General features: G+C 38.1%; 1 protein-coding gene across 11 annotated transcripts in view; it reads left to right on the top strand.

Moving 5' to 3' along the window:
- The window catches only part of LOC109428281 (lachesin), a 107,597-nt gene that overhangs the window by 46,051 nt on the left and 33,657 nt on the right, over positions 1-27,889 (top strand). For all 11 annotated transcript variants that reach the window (XM_029872617.2, XM_062851604.1, XM_029872623.2 and 8 more), the window contains one exon: positions 16,787-16,828. In XM_029872617.2, the coding sequence (XP_029728477.1) occupies positions 16,787-16,828 (42 nt within the window). The remainder of the gene's footprint in view (positions 1-16,786; positions 16,829-27,889) is intronic.

Here is a 27,889-nt window from a genome sequence, read left to right as displayed (position 1 = left end):
CTTGACCGGTAGTATTATTAGTTCTGGGTAATCTGTATCTGATAATAGTTAGTATTTACATAAGCTCAGACCACACTACCGGTAGTGTTCCGGAATCATTTACGGGTGACCCGTCGTAAGTGGTCTAGTATAAAGTATACCAAACTCATGCATGGCATACATCAAATCGTGACATTTCGATTACCTGATGAACGGTTAGCAAGACAATAGGCTCAGACTACATAAGAGGCTAGCGGTGGTGTTGCAGAAGCAGCGTTGGGTGCTTCAGAGGAATTTCGAATGTGAACAAATTCAATGCAAGCGACAGATATGTGTAAGAGAACCAAAAACCTAAAAAATACTAGAGCGATCTCATCAAACCACTCCATTTTAGATTCCTGAGATTTTAACATACAGTAGGATGGGTCAACGTTGTATGGAATTAAAATTTTAGCGCATCAGCCCCGAACATTTTTCAAAAATCCCCTTTTGCGTCTAAAATTACTGAGCAAAATTTTTGCTGCGACTGGAGGGCGAGCTCTGTAATGCGTTTAAAATTTGAATAAAATTTAAAATTGGCAATCCAAATTACTACATTACAAATTTTACATGAATCTCGTAACCAATGATAATAAAATATAACCTAAAGTGTGCAGAAAAAACTTTGTCGAAGACCTCAAAATGACCTGTGAAAAAAGTTATATCCATGCTTGTCAAGCAGTCAACTTAGAGAACTGATATTTTCAGCTCTGTCTATACGTTGAACATAACGTTGGAATAAGTGCCCTAATTCGATGATGATTTTGATAAAATTCTCACTTTTCTAAATAATGTATTCTAAGGATTCAGGAATTCGTAGGTGGTACAGTCCCAGATCGCTGTTATGAGAATTTCCTTATCCGTTATCAAAGCACAGAGCTTTGGGGCTGATCACTGATTCTTGCCTGATCTTGCCTTAAAGATTGATTGCGTCGACGGAATGATCATGAGTATATATTCAACGAGAAAGGCACTATCACCACTAGGTGGATTAATCTGGGTTTTTTTTTTGAGATCGCTTTTTTGCACCCTTCGATCAATTAAATAAAATTTAAATCGTATATGTTTTTTTTTTCGACTTTAAATTATGTGTATTAGCTGAAGTGAACATGTTTATGCAAAATAAGTGATTTTCCTGTACACCGATATTTCAACTTACTGAAAAAACTACTAAAATACTCTATTCTTCATATAAAACAAGCAATAAATCAAAATGCAAAGCGATGACATACAGTTTCTTAAGTCTTAAATTGTTCGTATAATTGTACTGAACATTTTTGATGAACGATAAAAATGTTCTTATTACACTTTTATTTTGTTTTACCCGAATAACTACGAAAACCATATTTTTTACACAAAATAGTTTACAAATCCAAAGTTAAATCGATGACTTGTAGTTTTTTTAGTTTTGAATTATTCGTTGCAGTTTGTGGGACTTATCTGAAGAATAATAGTGATGTTTACATTACACTCAAATTTTGATTCACTCAAAAACCGACAAAAATACCACTTTTTTACACAAAGTGGTTAACCAATAAAAATGACTTATAATGCATTGTTGTTTTTTTGCTTTGAAATTATTCGCGAGAGAATACTGGATTTTGAGCCGAAAAAAAATCAAACATGTTGACCTAGTCTAACATCTTGCATATTGGCTTTGCTTTAAGTAAAAGGAGATTAAAACATAAACACGCGTGCAATTGCTAAACAAAAAACTCAATGCAATAGATCGCATTCCAACAAATGCTTTGAAATCGGAACCATTTTCAATCAGATAACAACATATTTAGAATGTTAGTAACGACACGTGCTTTGTATGTTCGGTGTGATGACCTACAGCTAAAACATTTTTTTCTGTACCAAATAATAAATGAGCTGTAGGGAAATTCCGGCGCATAATTTCTTCGAAGAGAAAACATATCTTGCTGGTGGGCAACGGAATAAAATTTCACTTCTAAGAAATTGTGCACCGGAATGCACCCACTACTAGTGACTGCATTTATGTCCAAAACGGTTTGTTTTTAACTTAAGGCTCTGATATTATTTTTAGTAAATATAGAAAAGCCGACCCATATTCTTTTCTGCAATTCAGCAACATTTATCACTCAAACGAATAAAAGTATTTCCTATTCGGAACAACATTAATTCGAATCACAGCGGAATTTAATTATTAGTGGCTCATTTTCCACTCGAGAGAACACACGAACGAATCTGAAGGAAAAGTTAACCTAGACCGCATCAAAAGGAAATCATGAAATATACAAGAGAGCTATGGAAAAGGCAAACCAAAATCCCTTATTCCATTTAATTAGCAGCTGCCGTACACCGCCATGGCAAAACATCCTTTCATCATAGTCATCAGCATCATCTCCTTCGTGCGAGGCAGTGAACTTCGCCCAGCGACGACGTCACCTGAGTTCAACCGATGACAGCCACAAGGATTGTGAAGGAGGTGGGTAGGTCAAGGAGGAAGAGGTCGACTTGGTGGCGGTGCGGTGATGGCGCCGCACTGCTCAGTGGTTGGCGGGGTTTCAAGTGGCTGCGCCAAAGAAAAGGCACACCATCAGCCCTAACGTAACCAAAGCTGACGGCGTATTTACCTATACTTAGCCCCTGATGTGGTAACCGCGTTTGAGTTTCCCGATGTGCCACACACACACACACCGTATACATCGGCAGCTAAAGGGTTGCGGTTTTTAGAAGGAATTATAACGAAACGGGTAATTATTTATGATGAAACCAAAATTGTGGCAAGGTTGTTGATTTGGCATAATTTTGGTGGATCAGTGTGTGAAAGAAGCAAGATATTACAGAATCGCGTATTGAGGAAATAGCAAATTGATTTTTTATTATTAATCACCTTTAACCAACAGGTGATGCTTAGGATAAGCTTATCATCAAGAATGTGTAAACTGAACACAAGACTGAAATTGTGCGGTTATGGTGAGGACACAGAAGTCATCTGTTAATGAAGATATGTAGTTGAGTCACTCAGCATTTTGTACATGGTACATTTGGTGCATGACCATGCTGAGGGTGACGGGTTCGATTCCCGGTCGGTCCAGGATCTTTTCGTAAAGGAAATTTCCTTGACTTCCTTGGGCATAGAGTATCATCGTGCCTGCCACACGATATACACATGCAAAATGGTCATTGGCAGAGGAAGCTCTCAGTTAAAAACTGTGGAAGTGCTCATTGAAGCTGAGAAGCAGGCTTTGTCCCAGTGTGGACGTTCCGCCAAGAAGAGGAGAGGACATTTGGTGCGAGGGCGAATCTTTTTCGACCGCAAATTTTTGTGGAGCCCATAGAACTGATGATGCGCCTTCGTATTTCGCGGCTACCGTTGTTGTCTGGCGTTCATAAGGACCCGAGGTAGACGAAGTCCTCCACCACCTCGAAAGTGCCCCCTAGAGTGCCCCCGTCTTTCGAAACTACTTTGTACTATATATAGTTTTCCGGGAAGTTAAGAGGTTGGCACCAGGGCCTGTTTGCCATCCGTAAAAGCAATAAACAGCGAACCCACGCTCCGTAAGCACTGATGATGACCAGGACACATTATACGTGCATCTAGACCGCGAATACGACCCAACCCAGGACGTTTATGTCATCAGGAGACCTAAACATTCAGGTAGGGCAGAAGATGAATCTCAGACCAACGATTGGAAAGCTTAACATCCACCAGCTGATGATCGATTACATCGCCTCCAAGTTTATAGCCTTTCGTAGCACCTTCTTTCAACACAGACTACCTTAGCGCTACACAGGGTGTTCTGAGTATCAATGTCAGGAGCTATCATGGCCATTACATCGACTTTCACCACTACCTGGTGATGGTAAAACTGGGCCGAAATCTCTCCGTAATCGACAAGGTACGTTACCGACGACGGCCGCCTCGGGCGACTGAAGCAACCAGATGTCGCTTCAGCATACATGTAGAATATCGAGACAGCGTTGCCGAACGAGGGCATCTGTTGAGGACTGTTAGAATACAGTTGAAGAAGCCATCATGGGTCTCCCTCCAGTTAGCCTAGTGGTTAAGGCTATGGATCGCCAATCCGGAGACGGCGGGTTCGATTCCCGTTCCGGTTGGGAAAGTTTTCTCGACTCCCTGGGCATAATGTATCATTGTGCTTTCCTCACAATATACAAATTCATGCAAGGACAGGCAAAGAAAGCCCTTCAACAATGCAGCCGAGAGTACATCGGGTACAGGGAATCGATGGAACAAATGGTTTGACGAAGAGTGACGAAAAGCGGCTGCAGCATAGGACCCCGTTGACCGTGCAACAGCACAAACGGAAACGGAAGCAGCATCTTACGGGAGAAGAAACGCCATCTGAAAGAAGCGGAGTACGAGAACGTGTAACTGTTATGACGTTCTCAGGAAACACGGAAGCTTTTACCAGAAACTGCCGCAACAAAATCACGCCGTGAGTCGAAATTGACCGTCGCATCAAATGTTCAGTTATCGCAAAGTCAATTCGAAGTGTTCCAGAATCATGCCTTTTATGATCATGTGTATAGACTACCCACTAAGCAGAAGAATCATGGCGTCTAGAAAAGCTAAACAAAGTGACATTTTAATTCCATGTTAATGATCTAAAGTACTAAAATTGAAAAGCAATATAACAGTTGTTTGTCGCATAGCTTTTCCTATCTCCAGTTATGCGTGTTTGTATGAGTTTTTGGTTCAGAGTTAGTGGACTACGCTACGCTGGAACTAGGTGAGGTCTTTCTGATTACTCTCTATGTACTCTATATTGTTTTTTAACTACATATTAGTTGAAAATTCGCTATTTTTTCAACATTCTTTCATTTATTTGAAGCTGCCTCAGTTCGGGGTGCTTTCTATGTTGATGATTGGACTAATGACATAAAAATGCTTGCAATGACTTGGCCAGTTGTGTGGAGCTGAGTGGTCCAAGATCCAAGATTTGTGCAAGTATTCATGCTATGCTATGCTATGTTATGCTATGCTTTCACTTTTCTACTCTAAACACGGTAGAATGATGAACACGGGATGTTTATGTTTGACTATTGTTACTATAGATTGCAAAGAGGATCAGAGTCAGATGACAAGACTGAGAGAGAAACAGCGCTACTAGATCACTCTATCACCAACAACCACAATTTTCTATTAGATAAGGTAGAAGTATTAGACTCAAGCAACAAAAAACAGAATTTAGCCATATTAGAGTCATGCCACATCTTGAACACACCAAACACTGTTAACAAACGAACTGACACCGAAAACCTGAGCGGCACGTACGCTGGGCTATTACACACAGTCAAAACGACACAGCACACAACACATAGAAGAACAGAGGAATAGGCGCACAATAACGATCATCACTATAACGAGAAACAGACAGAATCGAAATCTGGCGCGAAAGTGACGCCGCCGGTTAGAGGTAGATCGTAGGAGGTAAAATAGATCGATACTGATAGATTTGAAAAAGTGCGCCAACCAACGAACACAACCACGTGGGTGTTTAGATACCTCTTTCGGAAACTGATACCCGAATAATTCTGTTTTCTCGTTATAGTGAAGTGAAGACGTGCGACTATGTTTAATACATACATAATCTCACGAGTAAACGGAGGGACTGTATCTGTAAGATTATATAGAATTGTGCTTAAACCTATGTTAAAACCTGTCCAATTTGCAGATCCTTTGAAAAAGGCACAATATATGTGACCGAAACGTCAGGTGTTGAGCCAATATCCCTTTATGATTACATAGAGACTGGAAGCCGAGAATCCCCGCTAGCATAGTTAGTAATACCGTGAGCCAATTTAAATATACTAATTATTCCAGACCATACGAGCGTTCAACGGGGTCTTCTTTCAGCGGAAGAGATTGTAAATCTAGTCAACTGTCTTTCTTCACTAAATGACTATTGTTCTCATCAGTCATCTTCACCTCACCACACCTCACCAAATACTTAGTAATTGTAAAATGAATTTTAATATTTTAAGTAAATTGTATTCACGCACTTTTTTAAGAGATGTAGTTTTCAGGGGAAAAGAGAGAAAGGATTCAAAGGAAAATTCCACTACCAGGATCGTTTTATTATTATTAGGATTACTAGGATAAGATAAAGTAAAAGGTAGTAATAAAAAAAAACTGCGATAAAAAAAGACTTTTTTCACGTTGGCATCAAGCCAGTGATTAGATCTTGTGCTCTATTGAATAAAACTGGCCATAATTATGCACATACGATAGATATTAGCTTGTGAATGCTGACATTGTCAATGGCGGTTACGTTAGCTTTGCGATCATGGGCAGTGCAGTAGCAATCTGAACTGCAGTTTTTTTTGTCCTCCCCGGTGCTAGAGGAAATATAGCAACTACGTCCAATAAGCTGAACTCAGCCTTATCTATCGTAATTCCTAATAAATGAAATGGTGTTTCAAAGACCCACATAGAAGCGGTGAACACGCGAGTTTTAAGCAAGATATGCAGGAGATGTCGGGTTTCTTTAACCGGATGGTTCGAGGATTTTGCAAAGTACTCTAAAGTTTTCTAAAAAGATGTCGCCATCGCCTGAAATTTTCCAAGAGTATTATTGGTCCATAGCGTATTACGCATAATAGTTAATTAAATAGGTCGCTGAGAAATCATCAAAACTTTCAAGTCATGTTTGGAATTTTTATATTGTCCTAGAATCTAGATTGATGGAATTACCAACCAGCATCCGATTACCAACACAATAACAACCATTTAACAAGCATGTTCAACAAATGATCTCACTCAATATACAGTCTCCCGTAGCCACAAAATATCGTAAATTTTATCGCTACTTTGCGGCCCTGTCGACCGCAAAGCGAGAAACAATCTCCTCGCCATAAGCGAATTTCCCGTAACGTAATTTTATGTCGTAGCAATAAGTGGTGAATTGAGTCATACACCACACCCCTTCCACCTTTCCCCTCCAAACCAGTTGCTGGGAGAAAACGCTTTCACTCCGAGTCAAAGGATCAAGCAGTAAGAGACTCCATCTCGTAACCAACAAAGGGTGCCCCACAAAAGGAAGTATTGGCGAGCCTCCCACGCTTGGAAAGAGAGGCGTTCGGTTCACTTTGCGGTGGGTGAAAGAAGAAACCTTTGCCGTGCAGCACAGATTTGAAAGAAGATTTGTACTCTCGATTTTGGCTGCTTCCTTTCACACTTAGCGTAAACGAATCAATGGTAGATGTGCGAAACTCACCAAAAAGATTCAACATAAATAGGAGGTCTGATATCGCCTTATTTGCAAAATATCTTGATCCGCAAAGCTCTTTTTCTACACGGCTAGCTGAAGGACGACAGCATCCCACTAGCATAAAAAAAGATAAAGATATTTTTCATTCACTTATTCAACGACTTTCTCCACTCAGTTGGACTTTTTACGCTCGTCGTATTTTATGGTCTGAATTTATTGAATAATATTCATAATAGACTCCTTCCTCGCCCTGGTTTGCTCGACCTCAGCTGAATTCCATCGGTAAAAAAAACTACCATGACAAAATGGGTGCCATTCAGCAGAGCGAAAAAAGCAGCTAAAGATTCTGTTTGGATGCTTTGCTCAGTACCGGAACGGACAACTACTGGAATGATGTCTCGGCTGCTGTCACCAACTGGTTAGGAACAAACTTTTTGAAGCAATCGTGAGTCGTGATATAAAGCGATATCTGGTTGAGAGATGTTTCATCTTTTCGCAGGAAATAGCGACGACAGCGGATAGATTGCTATCTCGGCGAGTAAAGCGTGCGCCTGACTCCCGGATTTGTTTTCCACTTAACTAACAGTAGTTCGTAGAAGCAGAAGATACTGAGTCGAATATTTGCCTAAAGTTAGCGAAACGAAACTGCATTTAAAGAACGAATCAAAACATTAATGGAGTAGAAATTTGTGGTACAAATTGTTCTCTTGAGCACCACCTTCAATTAAACAGCATTTACCGTTTGTGTCTGACAAAAGATCAAGCCAAAGCTTCTATTCTAAAGGCAGGGTTGTTATTTTTAATCATCGCAAAATCATTTCGAAACCAAACCCAACGAATTAAAATCCAACCCCTATCTCCAACATACGATGACTGATGGAGATGCATGGTTATTCAAGATTATTCACTTCCACTTATTCGAGAGCTGTAATGGCGGCAACGAGCACAACTGATCAGTTCGGATTTTGACGTTTCTTATGGATCATAATCGGTTGGTGCCAACCTGTGTCAACGAATAGTGGGAGAAGGAATGGGGAGGAGAATGAAACTGCTTTTGTTTTCCCCAAGAAATCTATAGCCAAAACATCTGTTTCTAGAACATGTGCCCGTACGCAAGATTTCCAAAAATCATTCCTGTTGCCTCAATTTTATATCTCCGCCAATTCACACTTAATCGATTTTGATAATATTGCTGTAGTAAAAGCTACGTATGATATACTTAATTACTGTTCCTGGTTAAAAAATCTACTTTATTTCTTATCGTAATCAACTGCTGACTTTGCAACAGAGGCAGGCTCAAAACGTCTGAAGTCGATGGTGATTTGACTATGCAACGAGTCAGACAATGACGTGCAATTACCATGTATACACATCTTTCACTTCGGCCATAGGAGCACAGGACTGGAAAAGAAGCATCAGGAACGTGTTAGCTAATTATGTTAAAACCATAATATGATGTAAAAACTTTCCTATTATATTTTTCTTGCTTCATTGGGGTGAAATTTTACCTGTTGGCTTTATATGCATAAATAAATAATAAATAAAGTTTCACTGCAATCTGCGGAAGCTCCATGCCGATTACAGTACATGACGATGGTTATAACCAGCTTAAACCACATCCGCCCAAGGTCCTTTAAAGTGAATATCTTGAGAATGACGCAATATCTCGTTTTACTGTCATCTTAGTAGAAGGTGTTCATGTAAACCATTATAACATTAAACTTATGACTTAAATGATGTTTACATGATTTGTAAATATCATTATATTTATCTGTGACTTCGTATATGGAGAACACGACACTTAAAAAAAAATAACCTAATGGGCAAACATAATTGCAATGATTACATATGGCCGTGTTTTATGAGCCCCATTTCAAATATGAAGTAAATTGCTTTGTCTGGTATTTGGTTTGAAATTTGAAGTTGTTTTCTTCGGCAAAGTTGATCATACTGATGTAAATCTTATATTCCAATGATATCTTGTTAGAGTTTTGTGAGTATTTACCCATAAATTAATTGGGGGGAAGGGGGGAGATTAGTCTTAGATTTTGTTGCGAACTGTATAAGAAAATATATTTCGACATAAGGGGGGGGGGGGGGGGGGGGGTGTTGGCTGGCTGGAGTGGTTCGCAACCGACAAACTATACTGGCAATGGTGCAATTTATATCACATATGTTTTAATCTACTACACACGCTATATCTAAACCAGCAGATCATAAAAATTGAATGTACAGGGGGTGGCCCAAATGTTTGGGATAGGCAACTTTTTTTTTCTACAAAAAAGTTCAAAATGCTATAACTTTTCACAGAGTGCAAAACAATTCTCAAATTTTGACTGTTTGTTAACCTATTATATGTGCAATATTGGTACAAATCTCTCTCTCTCTCTCTCTCTCTCTCTCTCTCTCTCTCTCTCTCTCTCTCTCTCTCTCTCTCTCTCTCTCTCTCTCTCTCTCTCGATTGGTTAAAATTTCGAGAACCTGGAGCAGTTCTCGTAAAATACTATTTTAGACAATATTATTATTGAAATGTCATATCTCCCATTCCCCTTCGGAAGGGAACTAAAGAGTGGGTCCCGAGATGAACTAGCCTAGGGCTAAAAATCTCGTTAATACAGATAAAAAAAAAAAAATAGTTTTCATATCATAAGATTTTCTACTTCTATTCTCATAATATCTCTTATAAGATATATTAGAGCCTATTTTGATTACCGGAAAAACACATTTAGTAATTTTAGTATGGTATTGTAAATTTTACTCATTTTTCTGTATATGGGTGAAAATGCCCAACCGGTATATCTTTATTCGTCGTGAAATTGTTTTATATTTTATAGCGTCGTATCAAGTATCAATATATTGTTGATACACGTTCAAAATTCCATTCAATTTGGTTCAATGGTTTCTGTTTCTGAGATATGACAGTTCAAAAATAAGTTGTCTAAAAAGCAGAGTTACCCGTTGCTCATGTGTACATAAATGTGACAGCGAGCCTCCCACCAAATTGTCTCCCAGCTCTTCAAAATCGCAGTCTGCTGCGCTGCTAGGAGGCTCACGAAAATCTGGTGGGTGCGAGCTTGGTGCATAGCTCCCGGGGAGCTCGTCTCATGCGCTGCGTGAGCTGTTGGTATCTAAGGTGAAAAACAACTTCTTAGTAACGAAGAACCTCAACAACTTTTTTCCGTACACAACTCAAGTGTCTGGTTGGTCTATGCGATACGACTAGAGACTCTCAATGCTAAGGTTAGGATTTCAATTATCGTTCGTTTAGGAAGTTTTTGTCATGAAATTTTCTAATTCAATCAGCGCATGAGACGTAGCTCATGAGACACAACTTGAGAAAAATGAGGCACACAACTTTCAGTCTCAAAATGTACAGTGCTCCCGGGAGCTCGCTTGCAATGTGGCTCCCGTACATGGGACTACAGTACGTGTACATCAACTCTGCTAAAAAGTAGTGTTTTATCAGAACGGTTCTAGGTTTAGATTGAGATTAAGATTAACCAATCGAGCTCAAATTTGTACCAATAATTTGTATGTGCATAGGTTGATATACAGTCAAAATTTAAGAAATTTTGATGAACTCTATGAAAAGTTACAGCATGTTGAACTTTTTTGTGAGGGAAAAAAAGTTGCCTATCCTAAACATTTTGGCCACCCCCTGTACATCGGGTTTCTTTCCACCAAACATCAGTATTCAAGCTATATTTTCATTTGCAGAAGGTTTTAACATATTCTATTGGGGAAATTTTTTCTAAACACTTTGTATGGGAGAGAAATTGGCCGTTTCATGCTTTTTCGTAAGAAAAACAGCTTAAAACATGAAAAAATCAAAATATTCCCGATGAAATATTTGAAGTTTTCTGTAAAGGATAATATAGCATGAATTTTGATATTCTGTGGAAAGAAACACGATGAACATTCAATTTTTATAATCTGTTAGTTCGGACATAGCGTGCTACATAAAAGGCCTGAAGCAGGGCAAATCTTTAAACATATTCAGCAATTTTTGCCAGTAATTCTCAATGGCTTTTTGTTTTCTAGAATCGCTACTGGGTTACATCTTGTAATCCTTCCCTAGAATACTGAAGCGATTCGTCCCATGGTCTCTTGAAGTATTCTATTCTTCCAGAGATTCTTTCTATGGATTCATCCCGAGATTCATTCATTGATTTCTCATGGGTTGCTTTCAGGGATTTCTCTTGATTTTTTCCCAGGGAAAAGAAGGATTTCCTCGGGTTTCCTTTCAAGATTCTTTGTAGGACTCCTCCATTGGCCCTCTCGGAATCCTTTTAATGATTCTATTTATTTTCAGAGATTTCGTTAGAATACCGACTCTCCATTATAGAGATTCCATCAGGAATTTCTCAAGGTTTCTTCTTGGGTTTTCTCTAGGTTTCCCGTCATGCATTTCGTTCCGGCTACCTTCAAGGATTCCTACAGGATTTCTCACAGAAATCCTTCATTGATACCTCCTGATATTTCTTTAGTGATATTCCCAGGGTTTCTTTCGGGGATTTGTCTCAATATTCATTCAGAGATTCTTTCAAGGATTTTTTCCTGGATTCCTTTAAAGATTTCTCCCGGGATACGACATTTTTTTCATTGATTTGTCACAGGATTCCTTAACCCTCGATCAGTCATGTCTTCAACCCCCTCAACACTCACGCTGTATTTTTCGTGGTGCATGTACTCAGCTCCCCACGCGATCACTCGTGGGCAGTGAAGAGAATTGTCAGACAAAAGAGGCACAAAACATGCAACAAAGAAGACGCGGTGATTACTATTTATCCCAACTGGTAACAGATAATGACATGATCTCGAAAATTTTTGTTGCAGACAAAACGGAACCTGAATTTGTTGCGTACTTTTCAACTCGTGAATAATCAATTATTACCAATCCAAAACCCAAACTTTTTGATGATACATCTTCAGCAGCGTTGCAGTGTTCACCGACTCGAAGTTACCGCTCGAAAATCACAATGCAAGCCTTAAAAATCTTCAAACTTGTGGTGCAAGATCTTTGTCCTATTCTGTTCAAGTTGGGACAAACCTATGTCGCATTGGGTAGAATGTCGCAACAAATTCAGGTTGCGACATTGTCGTTATTGTTGCGCGATGGTCGAATTTTGATTCACTGCTCGTGGGTTTAAGCCGTCTCTCCCAGTATTTATTCCGAAGTATCTCCCAGCAGTGTTGAGAATACTCACTAGGGAAAAGTTATACTCACTTGCTTCTATCTCAGTCCAGAAGCATACTATCAAAAAATGATGTTTGAAGGGCTTTTAGATTGTAATTTAACCTACAAGTTTGCCGAATAAAGTAAAGGTCGCAGACGCATACCAAAACAGTGAAAGAGCCGTGAGCACACGGTGAGTATAAATTACACGAATTTTACTCACCTCGTACTCACAGCTCTCTCACAACTTTGGTATGCGTCTGCGACCTTTACATTATTTGGCAAACTTTTAGATTAAACCACAATCGAAAAGCCCTTCAAACATCATGTTTTGATAGCGTGCTTCTGGACTGAGATAGAAGCCAGTGAGTATCACTCTTGCAAGTGAGTATTCTCAACACTGTCTCCCAGGTTTCCGTCAAGCATTTTTCGGAGTTTCCACCAGCGATTGCTTCCTAGATTTATACCAGGTCCCAACGCATCACTTGTTCTTCGACTTCAAAGCAGGAATACGGCAGTATCGAACGCGCAGAGTTATGGAGAATCATGGACGAAAACGGCTTTCCTGGGAAGCTGACTAGAGACTGATTAAAGCAACGATGGACGGTGTGCCAAACTGCGTAAGGGTTTTGGGTGAACTATCTAGTTTATTCGAATCTCGCCGGCGACTGCGACAAGGTGACGAACTTTCATGCCTACTCTTCAACATCGCTCTGGAAAGTGTGATGCGACGAGCCAGACTCAACAGCCGCGGAACGGCAATTTGTGTGCTTTGCGGACGACATGGACATTATCGCCAGAACATTTGGAACGGTGGCAGAGCTGTACAACACCCACCTGAAACGCGAAGTAGCAAAGGTCGGACTGGCCTCAAAAACAAAGTACCGTAATCCGGGGTCAAATTGATCACTTTAAAACAACTTTTGCGCATAACATCAGTGGTAATTCAAATATTGCCAAAAGAATTTCTGTAAAACCAGTACCCAGTGGATGTCCATGGAACCATGTGTTAAAATTTTGTTCAACAAATTTAAACTTTGAGTTAAATAACTCAAAAAATAAAAAAAAGGAAATGCCACTTTGGGGCGAAATTGATCAGTATACAATTAAGCATCGGTTGAAAAGGAAAATTTCCTTCGGCGCTTAATTTTGCTCTTCTAAAGTCGAATAAAGCATTTAAAATCTTATAACTAGTAAATTTAATACTTAAAATGCAAAATAAAATTTGAAAATTTCCCCTTCAACGCCTAAAGGTAGGCAATTTCATTTGAAATAAGTGATTACTATCACAATAAAAGACTATTTCATCATAAAATTAACTTTTTTTAAACTATTTCATGTTCAGAATAGCTACACAACTTCCCCACCAAGGATCCACAAAAATGTTAAAACAGAGAATTTACGGGAAGTCTTATTTGCAATCGGTTGTTTAGTAGCAATGATTTCAGCCTAATGAGGAATACATTGCAAATTCCTAAACAAAAATAAGGCAAAACTAACTTTTTTTTTTCTAAAAAAAGAAGTCTACACTGATCTCTAGACATCTACGAATCAGATGACATAAAAATTTCAAGATCATTACGAGTTCCATTAAGAGTTCCTAGTATGGAATTACAATCATTGTAATGTACAATGTAGTACCTGAATGATCAATTTCACCCCGCTGATCAATTTGACCCCGGTTTACGGTACATGCTGGCAGGCGGAACCGAACACGACCTGATCCGTCTACCTCGGTTCCTTACTGACAACTGACAACAATGTGAGTCGTGGAATTCGAACGCTCCAGAAGAAACTGCGGTCGAAAAAGATTCACCCATGCACCAAATGCACCATGTACAAAACGCTAATAAGACCGGTGGTCCTCCACGGACACGAGGCATGGATCATGCTCGAGAGAACCTGCAAGCACTCGCAGTTTTCGAGCAACGCGTGCTAAGGGCGATCTTCGGTGGTATGCAGGAGAACGGTGTGTGGCGGCGAGGTTCTATAATATTTACCCGAAAACCATTTACCCGAAAGACATTTACCCGAATGACATTTACCCGAACGTCATTTACCCGAATGCAACAAATACCCGAATGCGACTAATACCCGAATGCGACATTTACCCGAATGCGACACTTACCCGAAAAATTAAAAAAAAATGTGTACTTGATCCCCATATGATTTGTCAATAATAAATATATTATGGCCCGGTATCATATAGCAGGCTTTGATTAGACCTAATAATCATCAGACTGAGTGATCATCAAGCACTCTGGTACAGGACTAACTGGCTGTCACAATGCTATTTTAATCAAAACATTTTTGTTGATATTCTGTTCTTTTGCGGCTCCAGCTGGTACGGACTAAACTGGTAATTTCTCCATAGAATATATTCATTCTTTTCATAAGAGGCTACTTTTTCGAGTTGGAGTTGAAATGTTATTTAATTTGTTGCGGACGAACTACTAACTCCATAGGAGACCCGTGAATCTATCTTTCTACCTATATCCTTTAGGGAACTATTATACTTACTATCGGGGTGATGACCCATTCGGGGAAATGGCTTTTGGAATAATGTCCTATTCGAGGTTATGACGGCATTCGGGGTAAGAGGGTAGAGTTTCTTTAACAGACATAGTATCACTGTGTTGCTTGGTGGCCAAACTATTACCTATTTTTCGGAGATTTTCCCTTCTTCTCTTCAAAGGCTGTTCTTTCGAGTTGCACTGCTGCATATTTTGTTTGGGTTCGCACTACTAACTGCACAACAAACATTGTTGCTGTACAATAGAAGAATAAGCCATTAAAAAGCTTAATTTTTGAAATTTTGATTGAATAAGCTGTTATTCAACTACCATTGTTAGTTGGGATGCATATAATTTTGTCCTTGTTTCGATTATATGATGTTCTTTTAAATTACACTCTTACATGATTGAGTGATGCATTCCAAGTCTACATCTAAGATTTTTTCCTTCTTTTAATAATGGGATGTTCTGTTTGGTGAACAATCTGTCAAATATTATTTTCTAATGATATGTTGATTTTCCGAGGGCTGTTTTCTAATCGTTTCGAACTAATGACCATTTGGCCTACGAACAGAGATTTCCCCTTCTTTAAATCATAAACTGTTCTTTGCTTATCAAAAGAACAGCATATGAATCAAATAAGGGTAAATATCTAGAGTGAACACTAACAGCTTTAACAGCTGCAGTTATGAGTTTTATTCAAGCATATGCCCTGTGAATTCCTATCGCGGATCATTTAAGGGAAAATTTGATAAAATGGGTTCTTGAGGAACTTGATATGCAAAATGCTTTTGTGATCCTCAAAACAAAATAATACATGCACTTTTTAAATTGAACAAAATAAGTGAACTTTATTCACAAAATCATAATTTGGGCATAGTAATAAACTATTCGGGTAAATGTCGCATTCGGGTAAAGTGTCGCATTCGGGTAAGTGTCGCATTCGGGTAAATGTCGCGTTCGGGTAAATGTCACATTCGGGTATTTGGCATTCGGGTATATGTTACATTCGGGTAAATGGTTTTCGGGTAAATGTCTTTCGGGTAAATGGTTTTCGGGTAAATGTTATAGAACCACGGTGGGCAAGGCATGTTGCATGAATGTCGGACAGCAACCCTGCAAAGCTGGTGTTTGCTACTAATCCGGTTAGCACAAGAAGGCGTGAACCACAGAGAGCACGATGGGTGGACCAAGTGGAGCGCGACCTGACGAGCATTGGGCGCGACCGAGGATGGAGAGCGGCAGCCACAAACCGAGTATTGTGGCAAATTATTGTTGATTATATCTTGTCTTAAATGTGATATTGAACAAATAAATGTATGTATGTATGATTCCTAGATTTATCCGAGGTTTTTTTTTTTTTGATTAATTTCTCACGACATTTATTCTCGGCATTTCTTTCGAGATGCTCTCCGGGATTCCATCATTGATGCTTCCCGAGTTTTTTTGATCCTCGATTTTCTTGAATTATTACTTTGTCAAGGCATTCTCCAGTAATTCTTTCGGCAATTCCGTTAATAAATTCTACTTATTCTACTTATTATTTCTACTATTGGGATTCCTCCTGAGATTTCTTCACAGAATTCTTCCGGGATTCACATATGAACTTCGGTAATTAGGTTAAGCATTTGAGAAAGACAGTTTGTTCTTTCGGAAGTGAAAAGGTACTAAGAACTATATTTTTGCTGAATGCCTGAGTAAACCCCATTTAGCTTTACGGCCACTGCAGTGCACTACATTTAAACGTATAAGACTTAAAAACTATTATAAGTGATCTATTCCAACTGACATATTTAGAGATTTTTTTTTTTTGAAATCGTTTTTATAACAGTAAGCTCATACATTAACTTTACCTTTTCTCTGTTTTTTTGCAGAAGAACCAATTCAGGATAATAACTCCTATTTAGTAGACAAGGGTAAGTATGTACGATAATTTTCCTAGGTCTACTATATTAAAAATAATTCACATTTATGGCAATTACACTACTTACCAATTTGAAAGGGTATGAACAACAACACAGCACGCTGCAGCGTAACAAAAAATAACTTTTGGTCTTACTCAAAAGAAAACTTATGCGTCTCTGACAAACTTTTGGTCGCTGAATCCAAATTCGGTCTCAGATTTGCTCCAGCGTCTCAATTTTGAGCTCAATTTATAGAGCAAAATGTGTGATTTTGGACTTTTTTGATGGCAAGCCATTAAGCATGGAAGTTTTTTCTTCTTCACAACCTTGTAAACCTTGGAAGGTTAAAAAAATCTCTCACCAGAATCACATGTAGCGATAAGATTCCCAGCGCTTTTGGCCTTCATATAGCCACACCACTAAAAAGTAAAACAAGGGTACCGTAAAACGGGGTATCTTTGATAATGCGGGTAACTTTGATAGTGCGGCAGGCATTGTGTAATTTATCTTATAACTATGATTCCTTCAACCAGTTAAGAAAAAGGTAAACGTAAATCAATTCTATACATATGAAAGTTCATCTTCGACGATTTTTTATTAAAATCTAGTTTATATACAACTTTTTAGGCAAAAAATAAAAATGGTTGATATTTCATTTATCAACCCCTTCAAACAATCTGCTATACGACTTCGTTAAAACTATTTTTTCAATGAATGGACTCTTATTCTCAATAGACTCATCATAGTAGATACCAAATCTGGCCTTGAATCTCTTAACGAAGAGTGTTTTTACGAAATGGAAGCAATTTTGTAAATCGAGACATAAATCTCCATACATCGATAAACGCCTAAAAGTATGCAATGCCCTTGTAAATTCATGTAGATAAATATGTGTTGTTCAAAATTTGTTAATAAAACATTAAAACACTACCCAAAATAAGAAAACTAATCATGAATAGCATGTAATCAAATGTTGATGTACCGTTAAGCCTTTATTACTCCAAAGATAATGATTTTTGATAGCTAAATTTATTGTGTTTTGCACTCAATACTCTACAAACTCATTTTTATATGTAGAATTTAGTAATAAAACAATGTTGTGATATGAAAATTCTATCTAATATATTCCTCAAGCCTTCTCTCATCATTTGCATACTCCTAAGATTTCAATCTGTGATTATTTTTTGAGATTTGATGTGTTTTTAAGGCATTATCAAAGTTACCCCAAAATAAAAATCTGATTTTCGGTTACATGAAAAACTAAAAGTTATACAAAATATTTCAGATTATCGAATCTTTTAATTGCAATTGATAACTGATACCCCAGTACTTGTTTGGCGCGGGGAAATACTGTTACATGTAAAAATATTGAGAAAATTCGCTGAAAAACTATCAAAGTTACCCCATCTTACGGTACCTATTTGACTTTTTGATGTGGCATTCTGCTCTTGCAGTGTTTATTTTAATTAAATTCGCTACACCTTTTCAGACCATAAAATAAACTATCAAAGTTCATATAGTTTGCTTCCAAATCTCGACATGCAAACCCTTCTGAAACGGAATCAATCTTCATTCAATCGGTTGAACAAAAAAAAAACTCTAACCGTATGCTGATTTTTATCTTCAATACCTCGTTATAACTTTTCCCGAGCTTGATAGGAAAAATAAAGAACAAGTACCAGAACGAAAACTCCAATGTTCAGACATCCTCTCTTTGGCACGGTAAGCGGCACAGAATAAAAGAACTCGACCAGTTTCACCCATGTTAAAACTGCAGGGGTGAAGTTCATGTAACTCTTTCATCATTCCCCATCTGCAACCAAACCGATGCGGAAAAAGCCAATACCAAATACACCCTAGATAGAATCACTATCCCGGAGACGATGGAACAAAACTTTCTCTATAACGTTAATTTGCATAACTTTCAACAGATTACGTGCTTAGTTTACGAAAATCTAGGTTAAAAACTTAATTGCTCTCGTTCTTTCGTACGTTCCGGCGCAGTTTCGCAGTGCTCTCGTAGAGGAAGAAGGGTTCTCATTTTTGCGAGCTGACGAAGAGCTACTTACTTGAATCACAAACTACAACTAACGTGGTGCGGAGCGAAAGACCAGAAGAGCATGTACATGCGGGTAACAGTACACGCGGGTCTTTTCGTTCGTCTGATAAAAACACCGCCATCATCGTCGGCAGGAAGTCAGAGATGAATGCACTTAGACGGTCTATTTAACATTCCTCTGGTGGCGGCGTATGCAGACTTCTGACTCTGTGGAACGGAACCAAGAAGAAAAACTTTTCAATCTTATGCCATCGGTTTGAAGTTCTTAGCAATCCACGGAAGAGATCTGAAACTTGAACCACGTTTTCAATCTAGTGTAAATTTGCTAACATTATGAATCCGAGGAGTAAATTACCTGCTGAATGAAAATTTGAGTTCGTCCATCGATTACGAATGGTTTATGTGGGGAGAAGGGTGGTTTTCTGAGAAATATTACGCACCAAACAACATTATTTGGATACTCCAACAAAAAATCTTACAAGTGGGGGAGGGGGCGTCCAATAATTGTCTTAGCTAATAAATGAACATCCCCTTGTATACTGTGGTAATAATACATATATCCCTTTCGTGACGGAGCACAAAAAAGTGAAATCTCCATACAAATGGCTCAACTTTGGCTCTCCAAAACTCTTAGATTTCCCAACAAAACAACAATTATTTTTCCTCATTTGAAAGAACTACACTTTATCTTTCGATTTCTACCTTTGACTACCCAGAAAAATCGTAAATAAAAAAAAATATTCGACAGATAAAACTTTTTCATATTTTACGGTTTTTGACCACTTTTTGTTTACCTTCTTGTGGTAAATCTCCCAGGCAACGTAAACAAAAGTTTGTTTACACACAAACAAGTATAAGTAACGGCTGAATTATTAAGACAGTTTACATCACAGAAAACAAAGTCTAAACCGAGAGGAAAATAATGCAAACTGTTACCGCTCAACAGCACAATTGTGCTAGTTCGTCACGAAAGGGATATAAGATATTTTTGGATCACTACCGTATGATCAAAATAATTTAATTGTATGTCCATTCAAAATTGAAACTTGCAGCCTCATTATAAAGATAAAGAACTATGACGGGTTGACAGAACTTGCTGTGATAGTGTTGGTGGACAGGAAAACAGGGATAATCGGGATAGGCAAAAATTTGATTTTTCATGGAGTGATTGAAAAGTGCATTGGAAAATCTCAAGTTTTCTCTGTTAGCTAAATCTACCAGTTGTACATTAATGAATGGTCGAAATTTGGGCTAGATTAGGCTGTTGTTTGAGTTTTAGTGATTTTGGTAAAATTCTAATTCATAGGATACCCATTTTAGAATGGTTAAATCGAATTCAATCAACTGAATGAACCATCCAATCGAAAAAGTTCACTGGATTGGTTGGTACAAAAATTTGACGCTTTCGATTTTGATCTAGATCTGCTATAATTGAAGAAAATAAATTATTTTTCTGTATGATTTTCTAGAATTCTTTATATGCAAAGGGTTGCAATCTTGCACAAATTTAGAACTAAATTGGTTGGTACCATACTTCTATGTCTCCAGTTTTAATATAGATCTGAAGTATTTGATCTAGATAAATTTTATCTTTCAATACGATACTGTGAGGCTCTAAACATGCATCCTGGAAGTTCGGAGTCTTCAGAGAAGTGCAGAGAAGTGTCAGAGAATCATTGCAGGATGCGCACACGTGGTTGATAGCTAGCACTTTTTGAGTTGCGTCTTTTCGATGTTGTCCTGTAAAATTTAATTTGATCGGTGGAACTACGGCACCCGACAAGAACATGTTCAGTATAATAAATGATTGTGTGATCATAGTGAAAATTCTGCGGATGGGTTGCGTTTTTCGTACATTGGTCCTTCAATGGCGGACATGCTTGTAATGCATCACCGATGCACTTCAAGGGTTGACAATGACAATAAAGATGATAAAAGTAGGCAATTCAAGATTCTTTCAATGTGTGTATGTGTAGACTAGACTAGCCTTAACTAGAAACTTCACTGTTTTGAATATGCATCCCTGTTAGATGAACACATGGTACTACACTCTAACTTCTTGGACTGTGATATTGTTCTGATGGCACTGATCTAGAAGGGTTTCATAATTTGAAATGTCTTTCCAATGCTCTTGTAGGTTTTATAGTTTTGGACGAAATTGCTAGGATTGACTAATTGAATTAGAACTAATCTAGATCAAAAGATTTACACATGTTACCAACATGTGTAAATCTTTTGATCTAGATTAGCTCTAATTCATTTTTTTCTTTCTGATTGTTTCTCTAGTGCTCTAGTGTCCACTACGGCTCCGGATATGTTTTCTGAAAGATTTCTTTGCAACAACCTTCCTAGTGCAGCAGCCTCCAGGTTTTCATCCATATAGTATGCAACGCCAAAATACCAATTTTTGAAATTCATGACAAAAAAAAAAGTTTTTATCTTTTTTTGACTAAGGAAATTCTGCAAAAATTAATTTGAAATAAAAACTCGTTGCTTGATCGCGGAAAAAAAATCACCCGGTGGTAAATTATTTTCACCCATGTAGAGAATTCTGGATACTAATTTAGAAAAACAATATTTATCAAGATAAATTACAGCAGATCTAGATCAAAACCGATAAGGTAAAATTGAAGTGCTAACCAACGCAAAGAACTTTGCCGAAGACTGCAACCCTCTACGATGCATAGCTAGAACTCCAGAAAGCCATGTAGAAAACTAAAACTTATCTAGATAAATTATAGCAGATCTAGGTCAATACCACAGATGAAAACGTGAAGTAATAACCAAACCAACACAGCAAAAATTTCTGAAATTTACACCCGACGTAAACAAATTTGACTCATAAGTTTCTGTTCCATCACACTTAATTTTACATGAAACATTTTCTTGTATGGAATGTTGAACACAAGCTTCATATTGAGAGCGACCTGTAAATTTGAAAACTGATGGAAAAATGTGTGTGATAAAACGGGGTCCTTTTGTTACAGGTGATATGATGTAACATTTTTTAACTGTGAAAGAACTTTGCCGAAGACTGCAACTCTATAGGATGCCTATCGAGGATTCTAGAGAATCATATAGAAAAATAAAACTTATCTAGATCAATTACAGCAGATCTAGATCAAAACGGAAGACTTCAAAATGAAGTACTAACCATTCCAAAGAACTTTGCCGAAGACTGCAACCTTCCAGAATGCATATCGAGTATTCTAGATAGCCATATAAATAATTAAACTTATCTAGATCAGTTACAGCAGTTACCAATATAGAATACGTGAAAGTGTAGTACCAATCAATATAAAACACTTTGTTGAAGACTCGAACCTTCTAGGATGCTAATCAAGAGCACTAGAATACTTGCCGGTCGGGAGCCGTGATCATTTGTAGCTAGGGATGTTCAAGAGAGCTACGCAAATAGTTTACTACCTCTATATCATGGCTTTTTGCCAAGTATACCGATTTCTAGTCATTTTTCGTGATCACTTTTAAAATTTGGAACGCTAATCAAAAATAGCAAGGTTTTTACAAATGTTCCTTACTCACGCAAGTCTGGGGGAAAATGAGCATCCCTAGAAACATATTTTTTACAGCACACAAAAATAGAAGAGGTGGGTAGAAGGTCCATGAGAAATTTTTTTGAATCGGACCACAGACGGCTGAGAACGAGCTGCTCAAAGTAAAAGTTCCAACTTTTTTCTGATCTCGGTATTCCGCGTGAGTTTTTTTTATCACGGTATTTGGGGTGTTTATCTGAAAATACAATCAATCCCCCTTTTTAATTGGGGGTGATACACAAATTATGTCACGCAAAAATCGACCTTTTTCAACCCCCCCTCCCCCCTATGTCACACTTTTTGTATGGGACCTTAATATTTTTTGTAAGGGTCGTCACGTTCTGCAAAACCCCCCCTCCCCCTAAAAGCGTGACGTAATTTATGTACGGCCCCTTGAAACAAAAGTGCTCGGTAAACGAATACCCTAAAAATCAGGTACTCCTATAAGAGCAACTCCTGGAATATTCCTAGAAGGAACCATTGGAGCATTCTCAGAAAGCAGTCCGAGAAAATTAAAAAAAAAAAACTCCTGGAACTATGGATAAAGAACTATTGAACCAAACGCAGCAAGATCCTGAAGAAATTCAAAAGATGACTGTACCTAGTCATTCGGGGATTTCTCCAGGAATTCCTTTGCAGATTCATTCAGGAATTCCTTTGGAGGTTTATCCAGGACTACTTTCGGGGATTGCTCCAAGAATTCTGTCGGGATTTCCTCCAGAGATTCCTTCAGGGATTCTTCCGGAAATTCCTTTGAAGATTCATCCAGGGATTCCTCCAGGGTTTCCTTTGGGGATTCCTCCAGGATTTCCTTTGTTTTTTTTTTAATTTTTATTTCTGTGTTTTTAAGCCATTGCTAATTCTACACTTATTTCTTGTGGGGATTTCTCCAGGAATTCCTTTAGGGATTGCTCCAGGAATTCCTTTGGAGATTCATACAGGAATTCTTCCAGAAATGCCTTTGGGAAATCCCCCAGAAATACCTTCCTGGAAATACGTTCGGAAATACTTCTTGAAATTCTTTTCAGTATTTCTTCAGAAAATTCCTTTGACGATTCTGAGTGAATTCACTCAGGGAATACTCAAGAAATTCCCTCAGGGATGGCTCCTGGAGGAATCATCGAAGGAATTCCAGGAGGATTCTTTCAAGAATTTCTTTGAGGATTCCTCCAAGAATTTCTTTGATGATTACTCCAGGAGCCATCCCTATGAGTATTTTGTACAACACGTTGAAAAAATCTCGCTTTTTGTATACAGTATACTCAGCATTAGCGGGGTGCTGGCGGAGGTGACCAACCGCGCGAGTTACGGAAGGTTAAAGATTTTCTGAACGGGTATCTTGAGATATATTCGATGAAATTCCTTAAGTGACCACTGCGGAAATTTTATGAGTAATCTCTGATGGAATTCCTTCAGGATGCTCTGAGGTAATTTCTTGAGGAATCCCTGAAGAAATTTCATAAGTAATCTCTGAAAAATTTTTAAGTAATCCGTGGGGAATTTTCTTGAGTTATCCCGTAGGGATTTCCTTGCTCTGAAGCAATTTCTCGACGAATCCCTAAGGAAATTCCTTAAAAAATCAGTGCGGAAATTTCTTAAGAAATACCAGATGAATTTTCTTGCGGATCCCGAGTAGGCGGAAAAATCTGATGAATAGTATATTTAGTTATTATTGATTGAATTACTGGAGAGTAAAAACTGATATTGGTTTGATTGATATAAGAGGTAAAAGATCAGAAATAATAGCAAATTCTAATGTGATGAACTACTCAATAATAGCTCATTAAGATATTATAAGATCAAATTAATAGCAGACAAGATTTGTAATTTTTTAGGAAAAAAAAAATAAAAAAAAAAACGTCAGCATCCAGCATTGAATCTACGACCTTAGGATTCACAGGCTGCGATGCTTACCACTCACCTGTGGCTCACTGTTGTGAATAACATGAGAAGAAGAGCATGCGGCCCTTCATTTGCACAACTCACAAAGGGGCACATGGCATTTCACTAACATTGAGCCATCTCTATGGGTGTATGTGTTCCATTTGGGGCAGAAGAGCTAAACTTGTTCTTATGTTGAAATTTTCAGCTATTTCGACAAGAACAAAAACTGATACCATATCACTTTGAGCTATTCGTGCGGTATTCATTAGATTTTTGAATAACACATCAAAATCACATCGAACAATGACAGCAAAAATGTTCGATTTGAGATATGATTTCGATATTCCCGTCTACCCAGGATCTCTGCCGAAATTTCATAAGTAATCTCTAACGAAATTACTTGAAAATTCTCTGAGAAAATTTCTTAAGGATCCCCTGAAGGAACTCTTTGAGTATTCTCTGAGAAAATTCTTTGAGAAATCGCTGAGCTAATTTCTTGAGTACTCTATGTGGGAATTCTTTGACGGATTCTCTAGGGATATTTATTGAGGGATCACTGAGAAAGTTTCTTAAAGATTCTGCGTGGATATGTCTTGATGATTTTTTTGAGGTTTCCCTGAAGGAATTCCTTGAGGATTCTCGGAAGAAATTTCGCTGGGGACTTCTTAGGGAGTTCCCGGAGGAATATCTGGATGAATTCTCAAATTTCTAGATGAATTTCCGGAGAAATTTGTGGAAGGATTTCTTGAAGAATTTCCACATGAATTTTTGGATATACTCCCAGAGAACTTTCTGGAGGTATAACCGGAAAAAAATTTTGATTTGTTCCTATGGAAATTTTTTGAGGAATTTGTGGAGGCCTTTTTGGAGGAATTTCTTAAAGAATTCGCGGGCGAATTTCTGGATGAATTTCCTTAGGAATTTCTGGATGCATTTCCCAAAGAATTTTCTTGAGGAATTCCCGGAGACATTTCTACCAAATTTCAAAAGGAATTTCCATAGGAATTCTCGGAGTTATTTCGGAAAAATTTCAAAGGGAGTTTCCTGTGTCTGGAATAATTCTCGGAGGAAATCTTTGAATAATGTTTGGAGGAGTTTAAGGAAAAACTTCTAGAAAAATTTTTGTACGAATTTCTGAAGCAATTTCCGGAGCAATTTCTGGAGAAATTCCTTGAGGGATTTCTGGAGCGATTCTCAGAAGAAATTTTGGAAGAATTTCTGGAGAAATTAACTGGGGATTCTCTGCGGTTGTTTCCGGAGAGGTTTCTGGAGGAATTCCCAGAGGAATTTTTGGAGATGTTTTCGAAGGAGTTTCCGAAGGAATTTATTAACGAATTTCTGGAGGAGTTCCTGGAGGAATTTCTGAAGAAATTTCCGGAATAACTTCTGCAGAAGGTGTTCTGAAGGATTAGGGGGAACTCGCGGAGGAATTTCTTGAAGAATTATCAAATATTTTCATGAAATTCCCAAGGAGATTCATGAATATTTTTTAAAGGAATTTCCGAAATTTCCTAGAGGATTTTTTAGAACAATTCACGAAGAAATTTCTGGAGAAATTTCCTGGAGGATTTTTTGATGGAATTCCCGGTGAACTTTCTGCAGGAATTTACTGATTTTCTTCTGGGGATATTCGGAGCGGAATTTCTGGAGAAATTCCTATAGTAATTTCTTTAAGATTTCCCAGAGTAATTTGTGGAGTAATTCACAAAAGAATTTATTGAGGACTTCTCGAAAAAAATTCTGGATAAATTACAAGATGAGTTCTGTAAGTTTTTCCAGAGAATTTTGTGGCAGAATTCTTAAAGGAATTATCAGATGAGTTTTTTGAGGAATTCCCGGAGGAACTTCTGGAGAATTCCCGGGAGAATCTTGATGAATTTCCGAATGAATTTTTGAATGAATTTCTGGAAAGAATTCCAGAGGACTTCCTGGAGGTATTCTTTATTTATATATTTATTTATTATATAACTCGAGAGAACAACCCATGATTCAAAGAAGGAAAAATCTGACAAAAATATTCGCAGTTTCAACGCCAACTAATCCCTTAATGGTCAAACTAGAAAGAATAGCCTATGATTAAGAAATTTCTGATAATTATACTGGCAACTGTAATCCAGAGTGTGTTTGAGCCTTTAAATTCTTTAGAACGTAATTCGGCCAAATGGCCAGGCATCCTATTTCTTGGGTATTTACGTATTTGGCGCCCATGTCATTACAAAGTCATCTCAAAACAGGCTCCCCTGGGCCCCCTCCAGAAAAAAATCTTGGCTACGCCAATGCTTCTGAGGGTTAACCGAAAGTGTTTACCAAGTGTAGAGTCACGACATTTTCAACTTCGAAAAAACCTTTGAAACCACATCAGCTTGAAACTTGAAACTTGAAATGCTGAATTTCTCTCAGTTTTCTCCGGTAGATACCTGAAAATTCCATCATTTCGCAAGAAATTTTGCTAATATGTTACCAAACATTTCAATCAAAAATTTCTATGTCGTCAGTTAGCTTAATATTTTTTTTTCAAGTGAAGCATCTTGGAAAATTATTAAGCTTACCGACACGGGCATTTCTAAGATAACTGATTCTTAGAGCTTCACTAACTGATTCGTTAGTACACAGACAGGGTCGGATATTTGTCCAAAAAAAAACTAATGTCCAAACATTTTGTTTGACCCGATCAAATTTTCAAACTGATGTTGTTTGTTGGGTTCTTTCCTTGTCAAAAATTAACCCTGTGTACTTCAGGTCTTAGTAATCCTTCAGTTTGCTATCGGTAGTTTACAATTATAGAAGAAAATCACTTCAAGCGATAAATGATGCAGGATACGAATAATCCAAGATAGCCTTGTTCTTGCAGTAGCATGATCCCGATGCCTCACACCGTGCTTGTATCACAGGGACAATCAAAGCATCTGATGCACGCTTGATCGCGTGATGACCCGTTATCGGATCATGTTACAACTCGTGATAAATTTTATTCATCAGAATTTATGCCACTTATTCGACCGTAAACCGCATTCATGATTAGAAATAATGCATTCATAAGCATATCTGGAAGTTAAAGCAGCAAGAATGCTCAAAAAGTGAATGAAATCACGAATTTATCATTTCGACTTCATGATAACGATCGCATCGCGCTCGCACATGCTGCGCGAATCATTCTTCTCGGACCGTCGTTTGTTAGGATGCTTGACGACAAAATGTTATCGTTGTTGCTATGATCGCGCGATGCCTTTCAACCGCGACACATTTGAGATCTGATCATGATCACTAGATTTCCATCTTTGGTAGTTTATGAAGCCTAAAATATTGTTCCAATAGCATTCAGTGTTTATCACTTTTACACTTGATACCTCCAGATAAAAACTCTTACAATTTTCCGTCCCTTAACCCTCCAGGACTATCGCACCACGCTGGCGTAATTCTCGTTCAACATGCCTGCTTGGGTCATAATTGCCTTATCAGTCAGACTAAGGCCTGAGTGTCTTTTGCTGTAAGTAGGAATCGTCTTCATTCTACTCGGTCCATGGCTGTGCGTCTCCAGTTCCGCACCCTGCGAAGGGTCTGCAAATCGTCCTTCAC

The sequence above is a fragment of the Aedes albopictus genome, chromosome 2 (genome assembly GCF_035046485.1).
Source record: "Aedes albopictus strain Foshan chromosome 2, AalbF5, whole genome shotgun sequence".
Classification (NCBI taxonomy): Eukaryota; Metazoa; Arthropoda; class Insecta; order Diptera; family Culicidae; genus Aedes; species Aedes albopictus.
The sequence above is the reverse complement of the archived record's forward strand: the minus strand, read 5'-3'. Positions and strand labels throughout refer to the sequence as shown.